Here is an 18717-nt window from a genome sequence, read left to right as displayed (position 1 = left end):
CGGTCTTTTCTCTGAGCAAATGATGTGAGGAAATATTCACAAGATATTGGTAAATATGTGGAGATTTGTACCCAAATAAAAAACTTCAAAGAGAAATTAATATGGTCCAGAGACGATTTTGTTATTGAGTCTGTCTTGGTTCTAGTAATAAGCTGTATCTTAATGTTGTATGTTAAATTTCACATAGGTAAAATTAAACTGGGAAAAGACCCCAAACCTTTCTGGCATACTCTTTTTATTTAACATGTGATTCATTAAAAATTGATAAATTGCCTTTTAAATGGAGACTGTAGTCTGAATTCTATTTCTTCTCCCTGAAACAGCTGCACGAGGAACAAAGAATGGGATAGCTTCTGAGCACCCTCTGTCACCTATATGCTCCCATTGAGTGACTGAGCTTTCCATATTGCTCAGGTAACATGTTTTCCTGCAGAAAGAACGCAGCCTAGGTGTCTCAGTGATCATACAGAGGCCACCTCCCTAAAAATTACGCTGTTCTCTGACCCACTCCAGGTCTCACAGTTCAGGCTAATCATTGACAGGGCTTTTACGATCGCAAGCTTTTAGTGAAGCTTTGATAAGACACTCCAGCAGTTAGTGGCAAATGAAGACAGTCTGCACAGCAGGGACTCCAGGGAATGAATGGATTTTTTTCAGCGGCAGTAAAGGAAATCTGACTTTTAACACTGGCGTTATAAAACAGCATAATGTGTGGCCGACGGCTGAAGAGATTTGTTGCTTTTTGGACATTAGTTTTCACAAGGATAGTCGCTGGGCTTGCCGGAGAGGGAAGATCTGTGTGGAAAAAGGACCCTAACTCCAGTCCCGTGAGTGAAACACAGATGTTTTTGTATGACACCTTCCCCAAAGAGTTTCTCTGGGGCGTAGGGACAGGGGCGTTCCAGGTGGAAGGCAGCTGGAGGAAGGACGGGAAAGGATCCTCCATCTGGGATCGCTTCGTCCACACGGAGTTCAGAGATGCTGACAGCACGGACGTCTCCAGTGACAGTTACACCTTGCTGGACAAAGATCTGTCAGCTCTGGATTTTTTGGGAGTTACCTTTTACCAGTTTTCGATTTCGTGGTCGAGGCTTTTTCCCACTGGGGTGGTAACAGCTCCCAATGAAAAAGGACTCCAGTACTATAACACCCTTATTGACTCTCTAGTCCACAGAAATATTGACCCCGTGGTTACCCTGTATCACTGGGACCTGCCCTTGACACTGCAAGAACAATATGGGGGATGGAAAAATGAATCAGTAATTGATATATTCAACGACTACGCCACCTTTTGCTTCCAGACTTTTGGGGATCGTGTTAAGTATTGGATTACCGTCCATAATCCTTACTTAGTTGCTTGGCATGGGTATGGCACAGGTATTCATGCTCCCGGAGAGAAAGGGAAAATAACCACCGTCTACGCTGTGGGACACAATCTGATCAAGGTACAGTATAGTAAGGTTTTACAAACTGATCTTGCACTGTCATGGGAAATAATGGGAGGAATCAATCACGTAATCAATGTTAAAAAAATAATCAAAGAGTGTGAAAACATCAAGAAATAACCCTTAGCTAAGGCAGTTGTTTGGTTTTTTTTCAAAACCTCGAATTGATTTCATTGTTGTAGTCACAACAGCTGACTCAGTAATTACTTGTTTTAAGGTGCTTGTTTATTACTCCATTTAAATTTCTTTTTGCCTACAACATCTGTGTATTAAAGACCATGGTTTTCCTTCTTTTTTCTTTTCATTCAGCTACACTAAAATGACTATTCTATTAGTTTATACAGAGATTTAGTTCTATTTGCATATTGGATCAGTTTTACTAGCAGTAGAAGATGTGTATATATAAATATGATTAGTTCTGGCTTAGTAGGATCATACTGAAAAATGTTTATCACTGAATTAGCAAGGTCGTCAATTCTTGGCTTGAGAAGTAAACAAATGTCCCTTTCAGTATTTAAGAGTTTCAGAACTGCATTATTTCTGTAGCACTTTCAGCATTTTAATTTTTATGCTGGTGCTATTTTATGTATTGTCTATCTTCTACAGAATTACACATCTGAAAGGCTTGATCCCATGATCAATTGCTTCAGCAGCTGCAGTACTGGGTCCTAAGTTCATGGTATTCTTTCTTTGGAAAGGACAAAAAGAGAAGTCTGAAGTGGGTCATATCTTTAAGGAAAAATGTGGAGACATTTATGCTGGTGCTTTACAGAGTTTACGGCATCTCTGATAGATTATGAATTTCATTCTACAGAGTAGCTTGTCTTGATGCATAAGAATATATATTCTTATTTTCTCATGCTGTTCTTTAAAACAATTTCCAGTAACAGCAGTTTAAGATAATTAACAATATAAATATAGCTTTTTTTTATCTGTAGTGCTCAAAGTACTATAAAGAGCAAGTCATGGTCCTGTCTGTTTGATAGAGAAGCTAGTATAATTCCCACTGCTCAAATAATTCCTAGCTGTCACAAAGAGACTTTTTGTACTACATACCCTGCACTATAAATACAATTAAGAAATACATCTGAATATATTTGTCATACAGAAAGAAGTATTTGTGTTGGGAAATATAAACTACCAGAGCAGTTAAAACATTCTGTAACTTCTATTTCATGTATTAGTTTCCAGGCCTCAACTGGGAGAACATCCTTTTTCAGAAAACTCACTCTGAGTTTTATACAAAGTTTTATACAAAGAAAAGACATTGAGTATCTAGTTACTGATTTCAGACATAGCACAAAAATAATCTAACTATAGAGATTTGTGAAGCATCTCAGAGAGAACTGATGTCCAATCATTCTTTTCATTCTCAAGTGCTATATATGATACAATACATGTAAAAGACACAACACGAGTTTATGGTATTGCCTGCCTGAGTTCCTGAGTGGCACAATCAAAATTGGGTTATCCACTAGGCAATTTCTAAATTTTCCCACTCTAAAATCCATGTAAGCAGCACACAGCACAGAGAGCAATACCTCTGCTGGAGAATCAATTAGATGTGCCAGGAAGTCAAGCACAGCTGGGTTCTGATATACAAATTACTAAATTAATTTCCTAGTATAATTATTATTTAACTCATTCTTGATCTAGTAGTTCACTCTAGCTTTAAAATCTGTGCAACCAAGCATAAAACAAATTACTTAAATGAAAGCTTTAATGACACTTTTCAGCAACACACAATCCATTAACAGTTACTGTTGTTGTTACTGGGCAGAAGTTATTTTCATATGGCATCTTTCTCACAGAACCATGAATATTGCCTAATGTATTAGCAATTTTCTCCTGTGACACTGTAAAATTCCTGATTTTATTTTATGAAATTTTAATGAAATTTCATAAATGAAATTATGAAATTTAATGAAATTTTAGGTCTTCATTACAAAGTATCTTAACTTTGTCATAATGCATTTGAGGAAATGGAGCATGATGTTTTGGAGTTGGAGCTGGAATTGAAGCTTTTGAGGAACCTGTTGACATGAGTCAATTCTGTTGTAAGAATTCCCATTTATGTCAGTGGCTTTAGGAAGAACCAAGTTCTTGCCCATATGAAGGCTTCCTTTTTGGACAGCCTGTTGAAAGACAATATTCTTATCCCACCCTAGGTACATTACCAGGTCTACCTATTAAATATGCTGAGCAGGAAAACCAAATCAGTAATGCTCAAGAGAAATTACTCTGGTCATCACTCTGTTACTTAGCGAACTGCTGAATAATCATTCTAAAGCCTTTTTATAGAAATATACAGAGTACCTTTAGATAAACCATAGATGAGTCCTACTTTTAGTTTAATTTGCCAGTGCACTGTTGCAGTGTTGTGAGAACTAACTACCAGTTGCATAAGGGAGTGCCTTTATATGGTATATCAATTATAAACTGAAGCTAGGTGTCAGGGAATCACAAAAAAAAAAAAAATATATATATATATATATATATAACAAACCATAAACTGCAGCCTTCCTGGACTTTGGATTATTTTGTTGTAAGAACAGTTTGAAAGTCACTGGAGATTTTTGTGTCTCTAGAAGAGGGCTGAAGAAATTTTCTCTTAATTCTTAACTGAAAATTTTAGTAGATTAAAGAAACCCAACAGCTCAAAACTCAAATAATTGGGTGGCAAAAGGAAAAAGTCCATACAATTTTAAACCAATAAAATAACAGTCTGCTTTCATGAATGAATTCTGGTAGGTCATTAGGTAGATAATTATCTTATTAAGGATTTTCAACAAAAGGAGGGCTTACGTGTCTTCATCAAACTCAAGACACACGTACTGTTGTTAGCACAAAGTATTATGTATCAGCTAACATGTATGTCTTCCTTCTTTCCAGCTTGCATCCCTCTAAGGCAATACCCCAGAGGCATCTACTAAAGAGACAGTCTTGCCTTTTACATAAATAAAGAGGGCTACTGAACATAGAGGCAAAGGCTGCTAAGCAGAGTGTTTAGGAACTCCACACAGGGAAAACAATATATTGAAGAGCTCAACATTTCAATTTAAAATACACCTTGCATGTTACTGTGTATGATATACACAGAGGGTCATAATGGCTGCTAATCATTGTAAAGGACCTGGTACTACTTACCTGGAAATGAATAGGAAATCTGAAGTTTGAAGCTTATGAATTGCTAAGGTGTTCACATAGGTAGAACTCTATTCAGTTGGATGATCATTATCACTAATATCTGGAACACATGAAATCTTATACCATATGGAGAGTGACAGTCAATCTGTATCTCCCTTATTCATTAAAGCAGACTGCACTTTACCAAAGCAACATTGCAAAGCAATTAATAAAATGTAACTTGCCATGTGACACTTGAAAGACTCATCAAAGAAGACACAGAAACTGTGAGCTTACTTCTGAAGCAGCTGTCATACTGAGATAGGGAAGAAAAAAATTGCACACAGAAAAATTACATGGATTTCTTTGATTTAATAGTAACTAAATTGGACAAGAAGCAGGAAAGTATAAAGCAGGTGAATCATTGTGACTGGAGCTAAATCAGATATTTTCCTGATCTATCATCACTATTAACTCTGGATCTAGTTATGTTCTTTCTATATATTACTTAGACTGAGGTTTGTAAATATCACAAACTACAGACCAGGCTGCCTTTTCGTCCTCTGTTTTGGTGCCCTCCAGGCACTTATGCCTTTGCTAAGTAACAGGCAGATACGGGCTTGATTTTTTGTTTGTTTGTTTGTTTTCTGTTAAAGACCATTCACACCCCTCATTCCCTTCCATCTTGCAGAAAACCCCAGGAGAAAACTATCAGAATACAGAAATCTCCCTGCATTATTTATTTTTTTTTCCTATGGGCTTGGTTTCATGATATACACTGGGAAAAGGCAACACATTCCCTTTCAAATATGATGTCTCCATATAAATCTGTTACAGATCAGGTTCATCTCTGAGCCCAGCTGTGTTACTCCCTGCTCTTTGGTAGCAGTCTCTATGCCATGGACACCATCATCTTTGGGATGTTTGGATGAGTTTTTCCCAAAGAAGCACCATAATTCATTCTCTTTAAAAACAAATTTCTACTGAATGAATGGGGAATCATTCTTCTCTCTTAGTCTACCCAGATGTTTTCTTCCCTTTCTGCAAAGGGGCCTCCTCTCCTCAGGATCGAGAAAGATGGAGCTAGACCAGTGCCCGTATTTCTTACTGGGAAATTCGTCTCCATCAAGCATAGCTCTAGGATGGAGAGCAGAATTGTCTATGCTTGTAAATGTCGTTGTCAGAAGATTTTTCAAACAGTGGCCATCATAAGTGATGACAGTATTTTGCAAGTTTTGAATCAGAACTGATTCACAGTTTTTTATACAATTAGTTATTTTCAGCCTAGCTTCCTTACGCTTCTTGGAAATCATCAGGAAAGATGCAGGCCAAATGCAAGACGGATAGCATACAACAAATTTGATATTAAAACCTCAGTCCTTCAGACCACTCTTTCAGAAGCTTAGTCACCCGCAGGTCAAGAACCTTTTTTTTTCTTCACAAAGACTCAGCTTCAGTCAGTTTGACAAAAAAAAAAAAAAGTTTTAGCTCTACTGACCACATGTCATCTTTACCACAGACCAAAAGTGCCTTGAACTGAAATAAACTCTCCAAATAAGCCCCACACACCTGCTCTTCTTCTGAATTGATTTTTACACCATCATCATCAAATTTTCTATTCTAGCTCCTCGTGGTTTGAAAAAACAAACAATGCAAAGTGAGAATCATTTTATTAGGACTTTTTAATTCTAATTCTAAATGCTCTTGTTCTCTAGCACTCTGAAATAACTCCGTATACACCTGGCTTTGTTTTGTGTGCTCATTGCTGAGGCATTCAGGGAAAACTGCTTTACTTTAATAAACTTTATGAACTTGAAAGTGTCAGTCTTTCAAGAATAGGCTTTTTGTCTACATACAACATAATTTACAGGAGCAGAGTTTGAAGCACTATGAGAATATTTCAAGAGGGGGGGGAGAACAACACAGTTGTCTTTATTTTATTAAATCAACTGATTCTATTTAGCCTTTTTACAGGGTTAATGCTAACTGACATAGCACTCGCTGTGACTTTGAAGTCTATGGAATAATTGCTATCCTAATACCAGGACAATATGCTGAAATTAATGTCATACGTATCTAGAATAAATACACAATATCGATCCTGCTTTCACTGTGTACTTAGCCTTGACATTTGTCCTTGATCTAACAAGGAAAGTGAAAGATTAGGGATTAAACTGTAACTGAAAGGGGGGGGGAAGAAAAGAAAAAAAGTAAAAAAAAAAAAAAAAAAAAAAAAGATTAGTCAAGATTTTCTCAAAATAGCCACTATAATGGCTATAATATATATATATATATATACAAGATAGAGCTTTTAAAATGATGTTTATTTCATGCTTTGTCTTACAGAACAAATGCTAACAATCAGTTGGTTCCATCAATAATAGTGTGTTTAGAGAACACCCTTCATCTGAGAGTGCTAAGCTGCCTTACAGACAATTAACTAAAACCAGAAATATTGACAAGCAGATGCTATTGCCTCTGCTACATCTGTAAAAACCTTAATATAGACCAGCCACAATTATTTTTGAATAGATGTAACCCTTGGAACTAGGAGATGACACATATGAATTTGTGCTGTGAAAATCCTACCTTGACTTACCCTAAATGTACGGATTTGTATTTGTACTAGACGTCTGCTCCTGTACAATTGTACCTGTGGCTGTTTTCACAGGTGTAGGCAATGTTTTAGTAGTAACTTTACTTTCTTCTAATCAACCTCCTGAAATTGTGTATGAATATAATGAGTTCTCCCTGGTTGTTTTGTCGGTCATGCATGCTAATGAGTTGCTTTTTGGCAAAGACTTCTTTCTCCACTTCATTTAGAAACATGGAATTGCTAAGATTTACCTGATGCCACTGTCACGCTGCTTGGCCCTGTGAATAACACAGTTGATTTCAGCAGGAATTTTCTTGTTAAGCCAATGCAAATATACACCTTTCGTTAAACAGTGGTGGTAGTAGGCTGTGTCTGGGAAAAAAATGTATATTAACCATGTGAGAAATCACTTGGGACAGATGACTGTGCAGATTAACACCAAAACAAGCCTGGCCTCAACAGCCATCTGGGACTGGAAGGACCTTCAGGAGAGGACAGGAAGGTGATGGCAGTGGCCACATACAGTTTCTGACGAGACCAGTAAGAAATCCCTTTTATAATATCAAAACTGTATCTTGGAGTTTGCCTCCTGAGTACAACTTTGCTGACTTCTCTTTAGCCTGAATCTCAAAGGTTAATGTTGCTTTATCAGTACTTTCAAAGACAGACCTTGAACGAATGTTACGAGCATGACCTTAGAAACCATAAACAACTGATACACAAAATTTCACAAACAGTAATTCTGCAGTAGTCCTGAGTTTAGCTAAATATCTACCTGACACCAGTCCATTTGTTGGTTTGGGGCTTTTTTAAGCTGTCAAGGCTGTGCATTTCTAGATAAATTAACTGAAATTATTGTCAAATATAAGCAAGGCTGTTTGGTTTGGTAATGATGACACTCTAACTCAGCACTCTAAGTGTTTCACAATGCTTCTCGATGTTTTTTTCTGGGTGCAGTTATTTTCTTTCCAGCTTAGCATATGGAGCCACACTTCAGGAGCAATGTAAACCTTGAGTTATTTAACAACTCATCAGCTGGAGAGAGGTCAGCTCCTCTCCTCTGTCACATCCTCCTCCTTCACCCTGATCCAGAGCCGTCCTTCTCTGACACCCTAACAATCCTGTTTCCCTACAGGACTCAGTGGTTCCTAAATCTCCCATGTATTCCTTTTAAATGCATAGGCCATGGAAATCTCGACTGCTGTGATCTCTAATTTAAGCAATTAACAATGTGACTTTTGAAGGTAATTCTGATGTGTGACAATGTTAAGCCTTATAAAACATGATGATGATTGGAAAAATTGAATTAAGATGTGATACAAGGCATGCGTTCATTGCCACTAACACTCTTAGCAAAACTTCTGTCTGTCCTAGAGAAGTCTGTATTTGGCCTGTCATGAGTACTGAAACATGCCATAATCGATAAAATTTAGGAGATGCGGCTTACGGATTTTCTTTTCAAACCGCAGGGGTACTACTCTCAGAATTAATACTTAAAATGAATATTTTGCTCTACTTCACGTACTGTCAGGAAAATTACCACATCTTCAAAGGAGAAATGAACTAAAAGCCTGGATCAAAATTCTCACACAGATCTGTAAAACTTGACTTTTTGTTTCAAACTTTGCAAATGATTAGTCCAAATTTAAACAAATGGAAGTAAATGGCAAGAACAACAATATGGGGTGGACATGGTTTCATCAGAGTAAATGCAGATTGCTCTCATAGTACAGACCACTCAATAGCACAGAGCCAATGTTGACCAAGGAAACATAATTTGAGGTTTATCATTTATGTAAAAATTGGAAAAACAGTTTAAAATTTTAACCGGGTCAGCAATCATTGTTTTACAGAGAAAGAACTAGCTGGGACTCTGCTCTCTCAGTTCAAATCCCACTGTCAACAGCAGTTTAGCCCCAAAGTGTCTGGAAGAGCTGTTCTACATACCTGCTGGGACATCTTGCAACCTTCAGACCCATGTTAAAAGGCAAAAAGCCACAAACATGATGTATCACAGGAACAGCACACAGGAGGACCTTGCATTGTAACAGTTATTGCCCATTGCAGCTGTGCAGTGTGGTTATTGTACCTTAACCAATCATCAATATTGCCATAGAATTTGCAGCAAATCAGATCTAGCTGCCTGCACAGTCAGGGATTTATTAAAGAGTAACAATTTAATGTTATTTTTCTCTTACCAGGCTCATGCAAAAGTTTGGCATAACTACAAAAAACACTTTGAACCATATCAGAAGGGGCTGATATCCATAGTCTTGGGATCCCACTGGATCGAACCCAACAGATCGGAAGATTCTTTGGACATCTCTAAATGCCAGCAGTCTGTGGAGAGAGTACTTGGATGGTTTGCTAAACCCATCCATGGGGATGGTGATTATCCAGAAGAACTGAAAAATGAATTATCCTTTTTGCCACGCTTTACTGAGGATGAAAAAAAGTACATAAAAGGAACGGCTGACTTCTTTGCATTTTCCTTTGGTCCTAATAACTTCAAACCTCCAAACACTCTACCAAAAATGGGACAAAACTTGTCACTCAATTTGAGGGAAGTACTGAACTGGATTAAACTGGAATACGACAATCCTCGGATCTTGATTGCGGAGAACGGCTGGTTCACTGACAGCCATGTGAAAACCGATGACACCACAGCCATCTACATGATGAAAAACTTCATAAATAAGGTTTTACAAGGTTTGTGCGCAAGTTAGTTGTTGGATTTTTGGAGAGTTTTAAAATATCATTTCTAAGCTTTTTAATGATTTAATCTTTTTTTAGAAGACATAATGGTGACTAAGTTAATTATTAATTTTTTTCTACCGCACGAGTACAAGTCATGGATCAGGATCCACTGGTGCTAGGTGTTGTACAAACAGAAAAAAAAATGTAGTCTCTGTCCCAGGAAGCTAAAGTCCAACATCTGGGTACAAAACTGAGTCAGAAATGAATGTAAACAAATACATTGCATATCACTTTTCACTGATGGCAGCCCAACTGTAAAATCTTCATGTGGGTACATACCTTGACAGCAGGAAAATGAGCCAGTGACAACAGGCTGTCATCGCCATGCTGAGGTTCTACTCCGGTGCCAAACGCACAGAGTAAATCAGCAGGAAAACAGCAATCATTCCTCAGGATTACGGAATGGCAAACAGAGATAATGTGTTTTAAATACACAGTTTTAATCTCAGTATTTTCCCTTCATAAAGCCAGAGTGCAGGGTGTGCTGTCTGAAGGCGAAAGGTTTAATATTATACAAAACTATTATGCACTGTTTATACACTTATATATGTTTATATTATACACTGTTAATAACTGAAGCTTCTGCAAAACCAGTATTATTTTTCCCCATCCCATTTTTCAGCTGTGGTGCTGGGAGAGTGACACCTGCTGAGCCTTAGAGCAGGGCGATGCCTTCTGCATCATACACCACGTGCCATGTTGTTGTCATGGGTTGGCTCAGATCCTCCATGAAAAATCTTTCTTATCAGAAAAGGGAAAACATGAGAAAGCATGAAGTCAGGAAAATCTGTATCACCAAAAACAAAACAAAACAAAACAAAACATAATTAAGCTTCTAATGAAGATTGTCCAGGTAAAGCTGGTCCAAACAGTAAACTTCACACAACTGTAAACTTCACACATATATGATTATGGCCTAACTTTACTAGATTTTGAGGAGGTTATGTTCCAGTACTCAGTTTACAATATTTTAAATACTGCATTGATACAGCAGGGAATCCTAGGTGCAGGCCTGGATTTGAAGATGTGTAGCAGGTAGATTTCTGGACACTTGTGTAAGAAAATCCACTGCATGCTCTTTTTCCATCTTCTAGAGCAGACCTGTCTGCAAAAAACATCTGTGGATCCAAACTTTTGAAATATTTAGTTCAATGTTCAACCAATAACCACAAAACTGTAATCTACATTTATATGTATGTTGATACTTCAACCTCTGCTTCAAAATACAGGGTTACCTCTTAACTAACACATTTTTTGTGAAGCAAACTTTGCCTAATCAGGAATACCATTTGCAATATATTCTCATATTTGTACTGACAGAGAAGTCAGGTATAACAAAAAGTTACTCCTTGCAGCAAAACCAATGAGATCTTTTTAACCTCAAAATGTCATTTATATAGGCCAGATTGTAATGGGCTCCTGGCTATTTTTTGTGTGGTCCTGTGTGGAGCCAGGAGCTGGACTCAGTGATCCTTGTGGGTCCTTTCCAACTCAGGAGATTCTGTGATTCTAATTGAAACTATAGCTTTTTAGTGGCAGCCATAAACCTGTCAATATTGAAACCAACACTTCTACAGAAGGACCCCAAGACTCCGACTATAGTAGACACATAAATGCCTCAAGATCTGCTTCCATAGAAGTTACCTCTGGTGACACAGGGAGCTTACTTCACCCCTGACCTCTTCTACCTTCAGCCCCTTGTTCCAGACCCTTGGCCATACCTTTAGTTTTTAGGTGGACTTTTCTCCTTCCAGCTCCAGCTTTCAGTGAAGATCCAGACTTCTGTTGTCTTCTCCTTCTACACTGTATTCTCTGCATAGGCAACAGACACCAGTTCGGTGCTATCTCTTTTTTTTGTCTAAATGCAAAACTTGGTCTTTATCTCCCTGGTGTCACTATGAAGATGGTTAGGTATTAGTAAAGCTAGTAAAGTTAGGTATTAGTAAAGCCAGGCAAGTAGCCAGGCAAGTAGCCCTCCTTCATTTCTTCACCACATTCTGCCATCCCCTTTTACTGCCACTGCAAACCGTGTAAACATACTCTTGCTCTGACCCATAGGATCGCTACCTATCATCCATCTAAATATTAATTATTTTTACCACAAAATATACATAAAATAGTGTGTGGTGTTGTGTGTTTTTTGTTGTTGTTGTTTTTTCCCTAGTCATTTAAACAGCCAAAAACTCTCATCTAGGCATGCATCATCACAATTACTGCAGTGTCTTTTGCTCAGAGAATTTAATTTAGCCCCCATCTATTCAGAGTGCTTCTACAAGAAATAATTTTTTAAAAATGTCACTTAGGCTGTCCCTGTGTGCCTACTTCCAGTGATTCCACCTTCCCAATTGCAGACATGAAGTACTCATCTTTGCTTTCAAGGACATTCTGGCCTATTTCTCTATCCGCTACATCACTCTCCACCTCCAGCTTTTGCATTTGATATTCTCAGAGATTTTTGTGTCTTGTCCCATGGTTACCCTAATATTTAGAAGTCACTTCTCATGAAAATACATGCATTACTTCATTAAATTCCCTCATCTTCTTGCCAATGCTCCATCCTGATCTGTTGCTTATGCTGTCCTGAGAAAACAAGGCAAGATACTGTTGGGTGAGAAAAAGGCTTTACATTGGAATACTTCTTCTTTATTACTTGCCGGACAGGTAGAATATGGCAGTCCATTTGTCTGTGTCAACATCCACAGTAACCCTGCTTGCTCACTGCTTTGCCCTTGATATTCCAGCCCTTATGGGTTAGCGTGAGGAGTTACCCTGCATTAGTTGCTAGCTAAAAGGTGGCAATTAGCCATTAACAGGACTGATTGTGGAATTTGGACTTTTTTCTTCCAGGTTGTCAGTTGGCATGTGGTGTAAGTGTGTGATGAATGTTCTTATTACTTGGTGTCTTATTACTTGGTGTCCAGCATGTGGTGTAAGTGTATGATGAATGTTCTTATTACTTGGTGTCCAGCAAGAAGCTGGTTTGGAAGTTTTACTGTCCTTCCTAGTGATCAGTTCCCACATCAGAGAAAGCAGTAATTTTGTTATCTTCCTCACATGCTAGACATAAAAGCATAATATTTTACAAAGTGTAGAGACAATAAGAAAAAACATGCATTTCATGTGAATAAACCAAGCACTTCCATCTCTGGGTTGATCAATCCAGTTTGTTCTGAAGTCACTGTATGTCCTTACTAACACATTTAATTTTTCAGTTAGAAGCTGAAGAGACATTCATGAATGTTAGAATTTGCAGGGTTACTTTAAGTAAAGGTGGACAATAAAAGAAAGCTTTAGCCTCATGACAAGTACAAAGAAGCAATCTAAACCAAGTGATTTTTAGCCTTACTTTTTAGTCAGAATTATCTAATTTTATTGGCATGGATTTGTTATGGAAAAAACACCAAATGCAGCTTAAAAAAAAAAAAAAAAAGCATTCAACACTGATTTAATTTCTTAAAGAACCAGTGATTTTTGGTTGGTTGGTTGGTTTTGGTTTTGTATTTTTACGGAGTAAGGACTAGGCTATACAATTTCTATCACAGTTTTGCAATGACTTACAATGGGCCAATAACCCTCAGCACTGAGAAAACCCTCAAGATTTTCCAAGCGAATAGACCTTTCTTGTAAATCATCCCTCATATATGTTAGAGTCCTAAATATACGGCTCATGAATGTTAATTTCTCTTATGCAGCTATTAAATACGACAACATAGATGTGTTTGGCTACACAGCCTGGTCGCTCCTTGACGGCTTTGAATGGCAACATGCTTACAACATCCGGCGTGGATTATTTTATATAGATTTCAAAAGTGAAAAAAAGGAAAGGATTCCCAAGTCATCTGCACGGTATTATAAACAAATCATACGAGAAAATGGCTTCTTCCCAAGAGAGTCTACCCCAAGTTTGCAAGCTCAGTTTTCCTGTGACTTCTCCTGGGGTATCACTGAATCTGTTCTTAAGGTAAGCGTGAAAATACCGAAAAGATCAATGCTGGCAGGGCAATTCAGTTTTACTTTGTGAATAAAAGACTGGCTATGGCACCTTTCATTCAGGAGTCTCAGTGCACACTACAAGCAGACCTTTTAAGCCTAGTCATAACTGTATAGGTTCAGTTTTATCAATTTGACAGGTTCCTAGAGTTAGCTAGTCACAGGGTGCTGGGCATGTGTACTTGGCAGCAGCAGACCCTGCTCCTTTGCTCTGTTCACCTGCTCCCAGCTGCGGATCTGATCAGGGAATTTTAGGCCAAGAAAATGCTCCAGAATTTTTGATGTGATTGCCCACAGCAGCACAAGGGAGAGGGTGGCACAGAACAGGGAGAAGGTGGCTACCCTGGTGCAAGGAGAGTTTACCTTTGCTCTAGAGATCTCATCTAAAGCTATGAACAAGACAGGAACAGATTCCTGGGTTGAGCATGGCCACTTACACAAGTGGGCAATAAGCCATTCTTTAAAAAGACTAGGCCACAGGTGAAGATATCCCACATCAGCACAAGTAGCCTTTATTGTTTTTGCTCCCATCTAAAAACAGATCATACCATCTTTTTTCCAAACTTTTTTTTCCCAGAGTACCTAGTTCTGCTCCAAATTTGGTAGATAGTATGACCAATACCTACTGTCAGTGTTGAGATGCTCTTTGTCATCGTGTACAGAAGGGTAGTCTAATGAAAAATATCAGCTTCAAAAAATACCAACAAAACTTTGTAATCTCACATATTTACTGACAACTATAGAAAAAAAAAAAAAAAAAAAGCTTAAAAGCTTCTATGTATTTTGTTAATCATTCCATGTAAACACACAGCACAGAAAAGTCCATTTCCTTAAAAAAAAAAAAAAAAAAAAAAAAAAAACAGATTTAATCTAAGTATTTTAAACTTCACTGTATGATTATAAATCCTACAAAAATGTTTAAAATTTGGAATAGTAAAAAAATACCTTGTGTGACACAGAGTGCTGTTAACTAGTAGAAGATAGCAAGGATATAACTCATACTAAACACTACAAATTGTGTCAGATATTTGCACAGGCAGAAGGACTACCGGTAAGAACAGGGACCGCTGCACCATGGTTTCACAAGACTGATCTCAGCAGCAGTGCCTAAACAGTCCACGTCCACCTTTTGCATCCTCTATTGCTTCTTCTTAACCACCTCGTGGGCCTGTCAGCACCATGAGAACCCCTCTTTGCGTGACCACAGAGTGGACCCCATGAGAAAGATTTATCTGTGTGAAAACGTATGCAGTGTAGGCTGGTGGCAGGGGCAGTGTGACCCCACTTTAACACACTATTTTCGATTCTACAGGCAGAATCTGTGGCTTCCTCACCCCAGTTCTGTGATTCAAACCTCTACCTGTGGAACGTCACGGGAGACGGGCTCCTGCACAAAGTGGAAGGGGTGAAGCTAAAAACCCGGCCCGCACAGTGTACGGATTTTGTCAGTATTAAAAAGCAACTCGACCTCCTGGAAAAAATGAAAGTCACCCACTACAGATTTGCACTCGACTGGTCACTGATCTTACCCAAGGGAGATCTGTCGGTGGTCAACAGGCAAGTGCTGAGGTATTACAGGTGTGTGATCAGCGAGGTGCTAAAACTCAACGTCCAGTCCATGGTCACCCTGTACCACCCAACGCACGCCTACCTGGGCCTGCCGGCCCCTTTGCTGCAGACGGGAGGGTGGCTGAACCACTCTACGGCCCACGCTTTCCAAGACTACGCAGCTTTGTGTTTTCGGGAGCTGGGTGATCTGGTGAAACTTTGGATTACAATAAACGAGCCCAACCGACTCAGCGATGTCTACAACAGGAGCAGCAGCGACACGTACCGGGCAGCGCACAACTTATTAATAGCCCACGCCATGGCCTGGAAGATATACGATGAGCAGTACCGGTCCCTCCAGTACGGCAAAGTGTCCCTGTCCCTGCACTCGGACTGGGCCGAGCCTGCCAACCCCTACTTCGAATCCCACGCCAAGGCTGCCAACAGATTCCTTCAGTTTGAAATCGGCTGGTTTGCTGACCCCATATTTAAGACCGGGGACTATCCGGCTACGATGAGGGAATACATTCTCCTTAAAAACAGAAAGGGCCTCTCGCACTCTTCTCTGCCGTCTTTCACGAGCGAGGAAAAGAAGCTCGTTAAAGGCGCAGCTGACTTCTACGCCCTGAATCATTTCACCACGCGATTTGTGATTCACGAGCCCCAGAACGGGAGCCAGTATGAGTTTGACCGTGACATTCAGTTTCTGCAGGACATCACCTGCCTGAGCTCCCCCTCCCGCCTGGCAGTGGTGCCCTGGGGCGTGCGCAAGGTTCTGAAGTGGATTAAAAGAACCTATGGCGACATAGATATTTACATCACGGCCAATGGAATAGACGACCAGTCCTTAGACAATGACGAACTTCGGAATTATTACTTAGGAAAATATGTACAAGAGGTTTTAAAAGGTGAGTATATGATTCAGTCTCCTCAGAGCTGTTTCCATGGCATAGACCCAGGCCTTCCCCCAGGCAGTGCAAGCAGCTCTGGTTGGGATGAGGTAAGAGGCCTGCATCAACAGAGTAGCTAGCCTCTGAACATAGAAAATGGCATTTCAGACCAACAAATACCAAGAGACAACTCTAATTTCTGCTTTACAGAGAAAGGCAGGAGCGTCCTTGCTTGCTTGCTCACATAGAGTCATTGGACAGTGCAGCAGAAGCAGGCCCAAGGAGACCTGGAGGGACACACAGGAAAGGTGGCAGGTCATCAGATTTTAAGGAGCTCCTGTTGAAGGGAGAGTCCCAGTTCCTGCTCCACTACTTGCTCTTTGCTCTGCACCTACAGAAAGTTATTCACTTTAAAGAATAATTAATAAACAGTTGTGGAGGTAGAGAACAAAACCCAAGACTCTTTCTTTGTCCAAGGCAATGTTCTTCAGCAATAGCTTACTGTATTGTAGCAATGCCATGGAGGCCCCATTCCTCCCATCCCTTCTCCTCCAACCAGACATTAAAAAGGAGCAGTGAGCTCTGCACAGCTTATCATGAGAAAAACAGCAGAGCTCAGCTGTTAGGCTGGGACCCAGGCAACTGCAAAAATTTACCTGAAAGGCAGTAACTGAACTATACACCCAAAATAAGACTTTCAGTACATCACTGCACTGCTTCCTACTGGCAGTCACTGAAGACTTACCTGATCAGGACATGGGGTGTCTAAAAGCTCTGCTGAGGTGCCTGTCCCCATACACAGCCTGTCTATTCTGGCTTCCTAGAAGCTCGCTATGTAAAAAATCAAATTACTCACGGCTAAACATTGCTTCAGATTACTTCTGGACACTAACAATAACCAGAGCATTCCCCCTCCAGCACTTAGCTCTTTCCCAATCACTACAGGACTAATGAGTATTTGCTGATTTACTTTTCGTGCTGACTTCACATTACAAACAAGAGGACAATAAGTTATTCTGCTGTTACCCAAAGGAAAAGGTCATTTAAAGGGCACTCGACATAGTATTCCCATTTTGGTTTTCAGATAGCATGATACTTCAGGTACTTCATAGAAAGGCCCCCCAATTTACAATGCTCTTGTTGAGTCTGGCTCACATCCCCAGTTATGCTCTCTGCTTACATATGAATTGCAGAGACCTCTACTCACCAAGGACTGCTACTTCTGATTTGATTAAAGTATTTTCACTCAGTGCTTGCGTGCAGCAGAGTAACAGCCATGTACACTGAGGGGCTGGGCAGCTGAGTCTGGAGTAAGGCAGGAACTTTGTGAATGCTTCTCTCAGGACCCAGATGAGCAGCTGCTCCCTGTGGGTCACTGCAGGTGGGTTCAGGCATGGTCCCTCTGCCCAACACAACACGGGGTGGGAGGGAGGCTGGCAAGCACTTACCTTTCAAAGTGCCATTAATAAATGCAGGAATTCAAAGATACAGGTTAAGTATCTTTGTAAATCCACCTTTCACAGAGTAGGTCCAGAAAATTCCCGAATTCTTTTTAATTATTATTTTTTAATTATTTTTTGGAACAGTCTAAAGATAGTTGGAGCTGAGCATTATTAGAAGCACTTAGTGTAAGTAAATATTTTTCTTATGGTTATGCTTTTTACATTGATAATCATTCATTTCTCTTTTTTTTTTTTTTTTTTCCCCTTCCAGCATACTACATTGATAAAGTCAAGATTAGAGGTTACTATGCATTTAAACTGACTGAAGAAAAATCCAAGCCCAGATTTGGATTCTTCACTTCTGACTCAAAAGGAAAACCTTCAATAAATTTTTACAATAAGCTGATAAGTAATAATGGCTTTCCTGCCGACTATTCAGTCTGTGATCCTTCCAACAAAGAAAAGGAGTGTAGCTTCTGTTTATTTATTTCTCAGAAGAAGCCATTAATATTCTTTGCCTGCTGTCTTTTCTCTACTCTTATCTTGCTCTTAACCATCATTGTTTTTCACAAAAGAAAAAGAAGAAAACGTTTTAAGGTAAAGAACATCCAGCGCATCTGTGTGTCACTTTAAAAGGGGGCATGAGCCCGCTTTCAACAAGATTCAGTGCTGCGTGCATTCTACAGAGGCCCACACAGAATAAACACTTGCAGAAAAGCACTACGAGTCACTCCAGTTATACACACCAAGCATTTCGTTTGGAAACAGAAGGTAATTGCATGCACAGGAAGAAGAGCTACGACATTTGTCTCTTGTTAAATTACTTTTCTCCACCTTCTGTACATAGAAGATAAATTCATCTATTTAAAGAAAAGGAAAGAAGAAAATTTTATGACTCTCCTGTGCCTTGTAATAACCTCACA

At 39.3% G+C, this 18717-nt stretch overlaps 1 protein-coding gene across 1 annotated transcript; it reads left to right on the top strand.

The window, feature by feature from the left end:
• Positions 1-604: 604 nt before the first annotated feature.
• KLB (klotho beta) lies at positions 605-18427 on the top strand. The gene is given in 6 exon segments (XM_032186348.1): positions 605-697; positions 699-1445; positions 9369-9876; positions 13617-13885; positions 15227-16370; positions 18066-18427. Coding segments are annotated over 6 exon segments (3123 nt in total).
• Positions 18428-18717: the final 290 nt, after the last annotated feature.

The sequence above is a fragment of the Aythya fuligula genome, chromosome 4 (assembly GCF_009819795.1).
Source record: "Aythya fuligula isolate bAytFul2 chromosome 4, bAytFul2.pri, whole genome shotgun sequence".
Taxonomy (NCBI): Eukaryota; Metazoa; Chordata; class Aves; order Anseriformes; family Anatidae; genus Aythya; species Aythya fuligula.
Note: the sequence above shows the minus strand (reverse complement) of the source record. Positions and strands in the feature narration are given on the sequence as shown.